The following is a 14005-nucleotide window of genomic DNA, read 5'->3' on the forward strand; positions in this document are numbered from 1 at the left end:
TGCCCCCCCCCCCATACACATGTATATACATACATCCACACATGCAAATATACATACCTACACAGCTTTCCATGGTTTACCCCGGACGCTTCACATGCCTTGATTCAATCCACTGACAGCACGTCAACCCCGGTATACCACATCGCTCCAATTCACTCTATTCCTTGCCCTCCTTTCACCCTCCTGCATGTTCAGGCCCCGATCACACAAAATCTTTTTCACTCCATCTTTCCACCTCCACTTTGGTCTCCCTCTTCTCCTTGCTCCCTCCACCTCCGACACATATATCCTCTTGGTCAATCTTTCCTTACTCATCCTCTCCATGTGCCCAAACCACTTCAAAACACCCTCTTCTGCTCTCTCAACCACGCTCTTTTTATTTCCACACATCTCTCTTACCCTTACGTTACTCACTCGATCAAACCACCTCACACCACACATTGTCCTCAAACATCTCATTTCCAGCACATCCATCCTCCTGCGCACAACTCTATCCATAGCCCACGCCTCGCAACCATACAACATTGTTGGAACCACTATTCCTTCAAACATACCCATTTTTGCTTTCCGAGATAATGTTCTCGACTTCCACACATTCTTCAAGGCCCCCAGGATTTTCGCCCCCTCGCCCACCCTATGATCCACTTCCGCTTCCATGGTTCCATCCGCTGCCAGATCCACTCCCAGATATCTAAAACACTTCACTTCCTCCAGTTTTTCTCCATTCAAACTCACCTCCCAATTGACTTGACCCTCAACCCTACTGTACCTAATAACCTTGCTCTTATTCACATTTACTCTTAACTTTCTTCTTCCACACACTTTACCAAACTCAGTCACCAGCTTCTGCAGTTTCTCACATGAATCAGCCACCAGCGCTGTATCATCAGCGAACAACAACTGACTCACTTCCCAAGCTCTCTCATCCCCAACAGACTTCATACTTGCCCCTCTTTCCAAAACTCTTGCATTTACCTCCCTAACAACCCCATCTATAAACAAATTAAACAACCATGGAGACATCACACACCCCTGCCGCAAACCTACATTCACTGAGAACCAATCACTTTCCTCTCTTCCTACACGTACACATGCCTTACATCCTCGATAAAAACTTTTCACTGCTTCTAACAACTTTCCTTCCACACCATATATTCTTAATACCTTCCACACAGCATCTCTATCAACTCTATCATATGCCTTCTCCAGATCCATAAATGCTACATACAAATCCATTTGCTTTTCTAAGTATTTCTCACATACATTCTTCAAAGCAAACACCTGATCCACACATCCTCTACCACTTCTGAAACCACACTGCTCTTTTTTTTTATCAAGTATGGTATATTCATACAATGATAACTGAAAGAGATCATCTTTACATATCTTCCAAAAAGAACTTGGGATTCTATAAATAATTATATTTCTTTAGGTTACGTGATTTTCTTTATTAGCACCATTACTGTAAATATTCATCTGTATCATGTTTTGTTACTACAAAAACTCATTAATCATTGTTCAAAATTATGTTCATGGTAACATTATATCAACTAGTTTAACTACTGTCACTGACAAGCAGTTTACAAAATCTTAAAGATTTTTTTTTTTTTTTTTTTTTTTATACTTTGTCGCTGTCTCCCGCGTTTGCGAGGTAGCGCAAGGAAACAGATGAAAGAAATGGCCCAACCCCCCCCATACACATGTACATACACACGTCCACACACGCAAATATACATACCTACACAGCTTTCCATGGTTTACCCCGGACGCTTCACATGCCTTGATTCAATCCACTGACAGCACGTCAACCCCTGTATACCACATCGCTCCAATTCACTCTATTCCTTGCCCTCCTTTCACCCTCCTGCATGTTCAGGCCCCGATCACACAAAATCCTTTTCACTCCATCTTTCCACCTCCAATTTGGTCTCCCTCTTCTCCTCGTTCCCTCCACCTCCGACACATATATCCTCTTGGTCAATCTTTCCTCACTCATTCTCTCCATGTGCCCAAACCATTTCAAAACACCCTCTTCTGCTCTCTCAACCACGCTCTTTTTATTTCCACACATCTCTCTTACCCTTACGTTACTTACTCGATCAAACCACCTCACACCACACATTGTCCTCAAACATCTCATTTCCAGCACATCCATCCTCCTGCGCACAACTCTATCCATAGCCCACGCCTCGCAACCATACAACATTGTTGGAACCACTATTCCTTCAAACATACCCATTTTTGCTTTCCGGGATAATGTTCTCGACTTCCACACATTTTTCAAGGCTCCCAAAATTTTCGCCCCCTCCCCCACCCTATGATCCACTTCCGCTTCCATGGTTCCATCCGCTGACAGATCCACTCCCAGATATCTAAAACACTTCACTTCCTCCAGTTTTTCTCCATTCAAACTCACCTCCCAATTGACTTGACCCTCAACCCTACTGTACCTAATAACCTTGCTCTTATTCACATTTACTCTTAACTTTCTTCTTCCACACACTTTACCAAACTCCGTCACCAGCTTCTGCAGTTTCTCACATGAATCCGCCACCAGCGCTGTATCATCAGCGAACAACAACTGACTCACTTCCCAAGCTCTCTCATCCCCAACAGACTTCATACTTGCCCCTCTTTCCAAAACTCTTGCATTTACCTCCCTAACAACCCCATCCATAAACAAATTAAAGACATGTTCTTTAATTTATATCTATGTTTATCATACTTTGTTGCTGTCTCCCACGTTAGCAAGGCAGCGCAAGAAAACAGACGAAAGAATGGCTTAACATATACATGCATATACACAGAAGCCCACACACACACACACATTTACATACCTATGCATTTCAAAATATACATACATATACATACACAGACATATACACATGTACATATTCATACTTGCTGCCTTTATTCATTCCTGTCGCCACCCAGTCACACATGAAATAGAATCCCCCTCCCCCCTGCGAGATATCACAAGGAAACGACAAAAGGCCACATTTGTTCACACTCAGTCTCTAGCTGTCATGTGTAATGCACCGAAACCACAGCTCCCTTTCCACGGTTTACCCCAGACGCTTCACATTCCCTGGTTCAATCCAGTGACAGCACGTCAACCCCAGTACACCACATCCTTCCAATTCACTCTGTTCCTTGCACGCCTTTCACCCTCCTGTACGTTCAGGCCCTGATCGCTCAAAATATTTTTCACTCCATCCTTAAACCAACACTTTGGTCTCCCACTTCTACTCGTTCCCTCCACCTCTGACGCATTCCTGTGGTGGGGTGGCGACAGGAATGGATGAAGGCAGCAAGTATGAATATGTATGAATATCTCCCAATATACTTGTCCCTCAACCCAACTGAACATAATAACCTTGCTCTTATTCACATTACTCTCAGCTTTCTTCTTTCACACACTTTACCAAACTCAGTCACCAACTTCTGCAGTTTCTCATCCAAAGCAGCCACCAGTGCTGTATCATCAGCAAACAACAACTTACTTTCCAAGCCCTCTCATTCAGAATAGACTGCATACTTGCCCCTCTCTCAAAAATTCTTGCATTCACCTCCCTAACAACCCCATCCATAAACAAATTAAACAACCATGGAGACATCACGCACCCCTGCCGTAAACTGACAATCACTAGGAACCAATCACTTTCCTCTCTTCCTACTTGTACACATGCCTTACATCCTTGACAAATAACTTTTCACTACTTCTAGCAACTTACCTCCCACACCAAATACTCTTAATACCTTCCACAGAGCATCTCTATCAACTCTATCATATGCCTTCTCTAGATCCATAAATGCTACATACAAATCACACTGTTTTTCTAAGTATTTCTCACGCACATTCTTCAAAGCAAGCACCTGATCCACACATCCTCTACCACTTCTGAAACCACACTGCTCTTCCCCAATCTGATGCTCTGCACATGCCTTCATCCTCTCAATCAATGCCCTCCCATATAATCTCCCAGGAATACTCAACAAACTTATACCTCTGTAATTTGAACACTCGTCTTTATCACCTTTGCCTTTGTACAGTGGCTCTATGCATGCATTCTGCCAATCCTCAGGCACTTCACCATGAATCATACATACACTGAATATCCTCACCAACCAGACAACAAAACAGTCACCCCCTTTCTTAATAAATTCCACAGCAATACCATCCAAACTTACTGCCTTGCTGGCTTTCATCTGTTTCCCAAATCATTCTCCCTGACCCATCTCACTTCGCCACCACCTCAACCAAAACACCCTATATCTGACACTCTATCATCACACATATTCAACAAACCTTCAAAGTACTCACTCCATTTCCCTCTCACTACACTGCTTGTTATTACCTCCCCATTTGACCCTTCACCATGAATCATACATACACTGAATATCCTCACCAACCAGACAACAAAACAGTCACCCCCTTTCTTAATAAATTCCACAGCAATACCATCCAAACTTACTGCCTTGCTGGCTTTCATCTGTTTCCCAAATCATTCTCCCTGACCCATCTCACTTCGCACACCACCTCAACCAAAACACCTTATATCTGACACTCTATCATCACACATATTCAACAAACCTTCAAAGTACTTACTCCATCTCCCTCTCACTACACTGCTTGTTATTACCTCCCCATTTGACCCTTTCACCAATGTTCCCATTTGTTCTCTTGTCTTATGCACTTTATTTACCTCCTTCCAAAACATCTGTTTATTTTCCCTAAAATTTAATGATCTCTCTCATCCCAATTCTAAATTTACTTTCCAATAACATAGCAATATACTTTCAAAATAGAAAAAAAATACCTGAGAGAGGGCAGTGCCAAGAGTGTGATGAGCCTGCAGTGTGGTGTTGGAGGGAGACTTGTAGCTGGATCCATCAATAGCACCAGTCAATTCCCACATGGGTTTGGGAGCACTACTTCCCCCTGTTGGAAATCATTTCAATTTCTTCATTTCCTATATATACAAAACAAAATGATGTGCATTCTTTTATAAGTATGAGACGGAACTCTACGCAAACAAGTCTAAAGACATTAACGATCATAAAGAAGCTATTTATAAACATTGCCAAAAAACATACAACATAAAACCAACCAAGCTTTTAAACACAAGCTCATCAATTCTCATTTACAATTTAATACTGGCATTCAAATGTCTCAGTTTTAGTGACCTATTAGTGATTTATACATTTCTCACATGGAAAAACATATGTGCAGTGAGTAAGCCTTTTTTTCTGAATCTTTTTCTGGTGGCCCAAGGACTATGAGTATTCACCATATTCAGCAACACAGGAGGCAGTCTGTAGCTAGCTCAGATATAGTGAAAATGCAACAGCTGGCTATTCTTATCAAATAAAACTGTCAATTAAGAGTTACTTTATTTTATACTTGATTGCTGTTTCCAACATTAGCGAGGCAGCACAAGGAAAAGACAAAGAAAGGCTAAATCCACTCGTATCCATTCTCTCACTATCATGTGTAATATACTGACATCATCACTCCTTGCTCACAACCAGGCCTCAGAGACCTTTCCATGGTTTACCCTAAACACTTCATGTACCCTGGTTCAGTCCACTAACAGCACATCCACCCCATTATACCACATCGCTCCATCACTTCCACACCTTTCACTCTCCCACATATTCAAGCCACGATCACTCAAAAAATTTTTCACTCAATCCTCCCATCTCCAATTTGGTCTCCTTGCTCTCTTTTTTCCCTCCACTTCTGACACATACATCTTCTTTGTCAACCTTTTCTTACTCATTCTCTCCATATGTCCAAACCATCTCAGCACACCCTCTTCAGCTCTCTCAATCACAAACCTCTTATTACTGCATAATTCTCTTGCCCTTTCATTTCTTACTCAATCGAACCACCTCACACCACATACTGTCTCAAACATTTCATATCCAATGCATCCACCCTCCTCAACACAGCCTTATCGATAGCTTATGCTTGGCATCCATATAATATTGTTGGGACTATTATACCTTCAAACACACCTATTTTTGCCTTCCCAGATATCATTTCCTCTTTCCATACATTCTTCAGTGCTCCCATAACCTCCCCTAACCCACCTTAAGACTTACTTCTGCTTCCATGTTTCAATTTGCTGCCATGACCAATCCCAGGTATCTAAAAATACTTCACTACCAACGACTTTTCTCCATTCAAACTCAAAGCCCAGCTAGCCTGTCCCTCAACCCTGCTAAACCTAATAACCTTCCTTTTATTCACATCCATTCTCAACTTTCTACTTTCACACACTCTTCCCAACTCATTCACCAACTTTGGTAGTTTCTCACTTAAATTGGCCACCAGCGTTATATCATCAGCAAACAGCAACTAACTCATGAACCTAGCCCCCTCATCTCTCACAGGCTGTATACTCTCCCCTTTCTCCAAGATTATTGCATTTACCTCCAACTCATCCATACACAAATTACACAACAATGATGACATCAACACCCCTGCTGCACATCAACCTTCACTTCAAACCATTAACTCTCCTCTCTTCCTATTCGTACAAATGCCTTAGAACCTTTATAAAAACTCCTTATTGCTTCTAGCAGCTTTCATTCCATACTATATATTCTTAACTTTTCAAAAGGCATCTCTATCAACCCTATCATATGCTTTCCACAGATCCATAAATACTACATACAAATCCATCTGTTTTCTCACATACATTCTTTAAAGCAAATATCTGAACCACACATCCTCTACCACTTCCGAAACCACAATGATCCTTCCCAGATATCTATCTAAAAAACTTCACTTCCTCCAATTCTTCTCCATTCAAACTTACATCCCAATCAACTTGTCCCTCAACCCTACTGAACCTAAAAACCTTGCTCTTATACACATTTACTCTCAACTTTTCCTTTCTCACACTTTTCCAAACTCAGTCACCAACTTCTGCAGTTTCTCACTCGAATCAGCTAACAACTAACACTTTCCAGGCCCTCTCATCCCCAACAGACTGTATAATCACCCCTCTCTCCAAAACTTGTGCATTTACCTCCCTAACCACCCCATCCATAAACAAATTAAACAACCGAGGGACATCACACACTCCTGCCGAAGCAACACCAGCAAGCAAAAAAAACCTGGGAAGGCTCGGAAGACTTCACCACAAACATTAACCATCCTGAAATGTCAGCTAGAAGCTAATCCACATTTGTCAGCATGAAAATTAAATGAAAAAACCCAACACTGATTGGTGGTGTCAGTAAGGATCATTCATTGATGCATCCAGACAACCTACACTTTAGCTGCCATCAAGCCGGAAAGAAGCCCCTCCTCACCCTTATGCAGAGGCATCCAAGGATCGCATTTTCCAAGACATACCTTCATTGGGATATGACAAAGTGGAAGCAAATGCTATGGAGCTTTGTGAGAAAGCCTTGTTTTTCTTGAATTGTAACTGAGTCATCATGTCTATCGGCACACTGGGAGTGACCTCTCTCAATCCCAAGTACACTTTTAGTACTGTGAAATCTCTCATGGTTTGGGGTTGTTTTTCTTATGATGGAATTGGTGACCTTGTCATACTGCCCAAACATCAAACCATGAATCAGCGCAACTACCTTCTGCTACTGATGGGCTATCTACCAGACTGTTTCTAGAAGTGCTATGCAGATATGTTCATGCAAGATGGTGCTCTTTACCATATGGCACAATCTGTGAAGCAGCAGCTTATTGACTGTGGAATCCACTTCATGACTGGCCTGGAAACAGCCCAGATATTAATCCGATAGAGAACTTGTGGAGCATCATTAAGCGCCGAATTTCAGGGAAGGATATCAGCAGTGTCCCCAAGCTTGAGACAGCCATTCATGAAGAGTGGCATAATTTGGACCCATAGAATCTCAAGAACTTGGCAGAATCAGTCTTCATGCCTTCAAGAATGTATAAAGAGGAAAAGGGAAGCAAATCACCTATCAAAACTGGATATAAATAAAACTAATGAACAGTTTATCTTTATTTTTATCCATTGGTTCCCCTGAGCATAATGCACTGTTGAGGTGTGTACATATCTAAGAACAAAACACATTTCATCTTATTTCTCAAGCATCTCTTTAAATTCTATTTCCTTATTGTATGACAAACATGTGTTTTCCATGCATTTTTACTCAATCAAAATAAATATTACATATATAATTGATAAAATAATCATCTTATATAACAAGAAGTATTAATACTTTTGGATCAATAAAATTTTGCATGACTTTGCTAACCGTTTCTTTATATCAGAACTGGCAAAATTTTTGTTAGCTGGTGTTTTACTTATGGAGAGAGTGGGAGCTTGCATAATGTACAACCTTTTATGTTGATATATATGGGTAACTAAGGCATGTAATACATTTCTAGCTATGGGTGGAGAAAGCTGGGAACATCTATTGATAATTTGTGAAATCACACATTACCTTGGAATTCAATGAGGGCAGGACCATCAAATCATCTGCTAATGATAATAGCAGTGAACCATGCATTATCATCTGTTGATTATGGCAGTTTGAGGGTTAAACAAAGTCCATTAAAATTCAATAATACACAGAGACACCAACAGAGATTCTCTATCATTCTAGAAGGTGACAGAAACTGCAATTTCTAACATCATTTCATACCAACACACAAAAGAAAAGCAAGCATTTCTAATGATACTCACTGAAGCGGTTGTGTTTGGAGCGTCCACTGTGGGATGTGGTTAAATTATTGACTGAGATACGCCCAGAGTCTTGACGGCGGCGATGGCGGGTGGCTGAATGACGGTTCCGGTCTTTAGATTGGGCATGAGGTTGCTGGGAGCGACGGCGGGATCGAAGAGGAGCATCACCATCATCTTCTTCTATCAGTTCCTCATCACTTTTGTCAACCATAAGAGGCATATTACCCAAACAAAAGCAATGAAGCAATGATAACAAATTCTCCTGCACTTTTTAATAATGGGAAAGAGACGGCCAAGATAATACAATCAACAAAAGAAATAAGTACACTGCAAATGTTCTGCCTTTCAAATGATACATATCTGTCATGCAAGGGAGCAAAACTAAAAGGGAGGAAATTAATGTATGATCCAGGAACAGATCTATATTCCATACTGCATCCTTAAGAAAATACTATAACTGTTTATGAATATATTTATCCCACTGACTGCTGAAATGCTGTAATGGAACAGACCCCCTCTTTAGTTGACTGTGAGTGTGTTGTATCCAGTCCGGGGGTTACAAAAATTCCACACATGGTAAGTACTCAGTGAGTCAGAACGCAATTAATGGCATCTAACAAGGTTTACACTGACAGCACATCGACCCCTGTATACACTGTTTCAGTTCACTCAATCCCATGCAAACCTTCCAACTTCCTACATGTTCAGGCCTCAAGCACGTAATCTTTCACACTTTATCCTTCTATCTCCAATTAGGTCTTCCCCTTCACCTTGTTCCCCCTTTGTCAATCTCTCCTTGCTCATTCTTTCCATGCATCCAAACCAGTGTCACAACCTCTTTAGCTTCTTGAATCATATTATTCTATTACTGTGTGCCTTTCTATTATCCCTTTACTACTTACTTGATCAACCTCCCTCACACTACCTACATGCTGCCCCTAAACATTTCATGACCAACATATCCACCCTCCTCCATACATTCTCATTCATAGCCCCTGCCTCAACATCTGTACATCAATGACACTATCATATCTTCAAACACACCTATATTCACCATGGGTGGTACTTACAGAAAAGGAGTGCAAATTACTAAACATTATACAAGAGAAAGTAGCAAGAGGTAAAGAAGATGGTGCAGTGATGAAAAAGAGGGCAAATGAGAGTTGAGGTGAGCAAATATCAGCAGACTTTAGGGATTTTAAGATGTTTTAGAAGGGGGTTAATAGTATGAGAAAAACAAGAGAACAAATGGGAATGTTGGTGAAGTGAAGAAATGGTAACAGGGAGTGGTGATGTGAAGAGGAAATGGATCAAATATTTTGAAGGACTATTTAATGTCTTAGGGTAGCAGATGTAGGCTGTTTGGGTCGGGGAGGCATGCAAAGTGAGAGTCATGGAAAATGGTTGTGAAAAGAGAAGAGGTGGTGAAATCCCTGCATAAGATGAAATGTGGCAAGTCAGCTGGAGTGCTTGGTATTGCAGTTGAATTTCTTAAGAGTGGGGGTGACTGAAGTTATAACTGGTTAGTCAGGATTTTCAATGTATGTATGATCAAGGTGAGGTGCCTGAGGATTGGCAGAATGCATGTATAGTGGCTAGGTTTTTTTTTTTTTTTTTTTTTTTTTTTGCCGCTGTCTCCCGCGTTTGCAAGGTAGCGCAAGGAAACAGACGAAAGAAATGGCCCAACCCACCCCCATACACAATGTACACACACACACGCCCACACACGCAAATATACATACCTATACATCTCAATGTACACATATATATACACACACAGACACATACATATATAACCATGCACACAATTCACACTGTCTGCCCCTATTCATTCCCATCGCCTCCTCGCCACACATGGAATAACCTCCCCCTCCCACCTCATGTGTGCGAGGTAGCACTCGGAAAAGACAACAAAGGCCCCATTCGTCCACACTCAGTCTCCAGCTGTCACGCAATAATGCCCGAAACCACAGCTCCCTTTCCACATCCAGGCCCCACACAACTTTCCATGGTTTACCGCAGATGCTTTACATGCCCTGATTCAATCCACTGACAGCACGTCAACCCCGGTATACCACATCAATCCAATTCACTCTATTCCTTGCCCGCCTTTCACCCTCCTGCATGTTCAGGCCCCGATCACACAAAATCTTTTTCACTCCATCTTTCCACCTCCAATTTGGTCTCCCACTTCTCGTTCCCTCCACCTCCGACACATATATCCTCTTGGTCAATCTTTCCTCACTCATTCTCTCCATGTGCCCAAACCATTTCAAAACACCCTCTTCTGCTCTCTCAACCACGCTCTTTTTATTTCCACACATCTCTCTTACCCTTACATTACTTACTCGATCAAACCACCTCACACCACACATTGTCCTCAAACATCTCATTTCCAGCACATCCACCCTCCTGCGCACAACTCTATCCATAGCCCATGCCTCGCAACCATACAACATTGTTGGAACCACTATTCCTTCTAACATAGCCATTTTTGCTTTCCGAGATAATGTGGCTAGGTATAAGCACTAATGATCACCCATCTCATGTTATCAATTTTCATTTCTAAAATTTCATCAGTCTGGAGCTCACTTCCTTACACTCTTTCACATATTACCACAACTGCTTCAGTAATAGGGCTACTCCTTCCTTAGTTCTTGCCCTCTGACTAACCCCTCACTTTACCCCTAGGACATTTCCAAGCCATTCTTCCTCCTTTCCCTTAAGTTTTGTTTCACTCAGAGATAAAACATTCAAGTTCCTCTCTTCAAACATACACCTGTTTTTCTTTTCTTATTATCTTAGTTAGATCACACACACTATGACACCCCAGCCTGAGCCTTTGAGAAGGAAGAGCACTCCTTGCTTCGCTCCTTTTTACTTTTATTCACAATGATGCCTAGCTCTCTCCTTTTACACATTCTCTCAAACTCAGAAACCAGCTTCTGTTATCACTCACTCAAATCTGTTACCAGAGCCGTGTGGCCAGCAAACAGTAATTGACTCACCTCTCTGCCCTCAACTTCCAACAGATTGCCCACCTGCTTCTCTCTCCAAAACCCTAGGATTCATAAGGATAACTCATGGTGCATTCCATTCACAAACAGTTTAAACAGCCATGGTGACATCACACCCCCATGACATCCACTTATTTTTACCTGGAACCACTCAACCTCCTCTCTTTCTACTTGTATGTAAGCCTTATACTCTTGAAGTATCCAAATATATGTTCTTAATAAATTTCACATAAATGTTTAAGCAGTAATGCCAGGCAATGCTGTTTTATGTACAAAATACACATACATAAAGTGTGTAGCTTTAACAATATGCAAGGGTTTACAGAATGATAATCTTTAATGAATACCTTGACTGTTGGTAGTGGTTATCAGAATAATCTTGCAGTCCAGCTGTCCCCCAAGTAGCCGTTGTCCCAGTTCCCCCTTCTAGTCTTTCTGTGGTCTCTGAAATATTGTCTGATATATTGTCTGATATGTTATCCATATTCAATGAAGAAGACTTGCCCATGCGCTTCATGAGGGCCTCCAGGGCATTTTTTTTCTGACGCAGTTCTTCTTGTAATGTTAGCATTTCTGAAATTCTTGGGTCTGCATTGGTACTGCCTTCCTGCCACAAAGCCTTTAAGAAAAAAAACTTATGAAAATCTGAAAATTACAATAGAACAAAAATTTCTTCCTGTTGAAACCTCCATATTCCCTACATATCATAAAAGGAGACTAAAGGGGTGAGGGGGGGCTGAAAACCCTCCCCTTCATGTGTTTCAGTTTCTAAAAGAGGAAACAGAAAAAGGAGTCAAGCAGGGAGTGCTTATCCTCTTTGAAGGCTCAGACTGTGATGTCTGAATGTGTGTGGATGTAACCAAGATGAAAAGAAAGAGATAAGTAGTTTTGTTTAGTTTTGTTTGAGGAAAGAAACCTGTATGTTCTGGCTCTGAGAGAAACAAAGCTCAAGGGGAAAGGGGAAGAATGGATTGGAAACATCTTGGGAGTAAAGTCAGGGGCTGGTAGGAGAGAAACCTGGATGTTCTGGCTTTGAGTGAAACAAAGGTCAAGGGTAAAGGGGAAAAATGGATTGGAAACATCTTTGGAGTAAAGTCAGGGGCTGGTGAAAGGACAATAGCTACAGAAGGAGTAGCACTACTCCTAAAGCAGGAGTTGTGGGAGTGTATGATAAAGTGTACGAAAGCAAATTCTAGATTGATGTAGGTAAAACTGAAAATAGATGGAGAGAGATGGGTGACGATTGGTGCTTATGCACCTGGCCATGAAAAGAAAAATCATGAAAGGCAAGTGTTCTGGAAGCAGCTGAGTAAGTGTGTCAGTAGTTTTGGTGCATGAGACCAGGTGTTAGTGATGGGTGATGTGAATGCGAAGGTGAGTAAAGTGGCAGTTGAGGGTATAATTGGTCTGCATGGAGTACTTAGCGTTGTTAATGGAAATGATTAAGAGCTTGTGGGTTTGTCTGCTGAAAAAAATAGTGACTGGGAATACTAGGTTTAACCCATTGAAGGCAGGCAATGTTTTTTTTATACATCCATGTAGGGCACCATATTTTAGGAATAGTAAAGTATCAAGGATTAAGCAAATGTATTCATAAATAGATAAAATTGGATGAAAAACGAAGGTAAGAGGTGTTACTTACCCAATACTGCATCATAGCTGGCTGTGGGAGAAGGGGAGGAGTGCTAGGCACCGTCCATTGTTTTGGCTAATACTGACATTGACCCCAGCTGGGCAAGCATGGGTGGCTGTTTACAGGCATGTCCAAACAGAGAGCATGGCAGTACATTTCAGAGATGCCACATCACCCAATTTCACGATACAATTATGACGCGAAAGGGCCTAACATTACATAACGTTGCCCACCTACTACTGTGCAAACGTTAGATAACAACTAATATTGGTGTGGGTGAGTTAGGATAGCTGTTACCAGAATGGGTAAACAGAGGTTATGATAGTAAATGACAGTGATGCCACATCGCCAAAATTTAAAAAACAATTACGACGCAAAATAGCCCAACATTACATAATATTGCCCAGCTTCTACCGTATAAATGTTAGGTAACACTGCCTGCCTTTAATGGGTTAAAACAAGAAATATGTACAAGTATACGTATGTGAGTAGGAGAGACGGTCAAAGAGCATTATTAGATCATGTATCAATTGATAGGCGTATAAAATTGAGACTTGGAAGTAGATGTGCTCAGGACACCTGGTGGGACGTCTAACCATTATCTTCTGGAGGCAAAAGTGAAGATTAGTTGAGGGATTCAAAAAATAAGCGAGGATGTCAGGAAG

General features: G+C 41.4%; 1 protein-coding gene across 2 annotated transcripts in view; it reads right to left on the bottom strand.

The window, feature by feature from the left end:
- The window catches only part of LOC139747028 (uncharacterized), a 585752-nt gene that overhangs the window by 303030 nt on the left and 268717 nt on the right, over window positions 1-14005 (bottom strand). For both annotated transcript variants that reach the window (XM_071658778.1, XM_071658771.1), the window contains 3 exons: window positions 12055-12326; window positions 8691-8887; window positions 4821-4942 (listed from right to left, as the gene is read on the bottom strand). In XM_071658778.1, coding sequence (XP_071514879.1) covers window positions 4821-4942; window positions 8691-8887; window positions 12055-12326 — 591 coding nt within the window. The remainder of the gene's footprint in view (window positions 1-4820; window positions 4943-8690; window positions 8888-12054; window positions 12327-14005) is intronic.

This window comes from Panulirus ornatus, chromosome 5 (assembly GCF_036320965.1).
Source record: "Panulirus ornatus isolate Po-2019 chromosome 5, ASM3632096v1, whole genome shotgun sequence".
Classification (NCBI taxonomy): domain Eukaryota; kingdom Metazoa; phylum Arthropoda; class Malacostraca; order Decapoda; family Palinuridae; genus Panulirus; species Panulirus ornatus.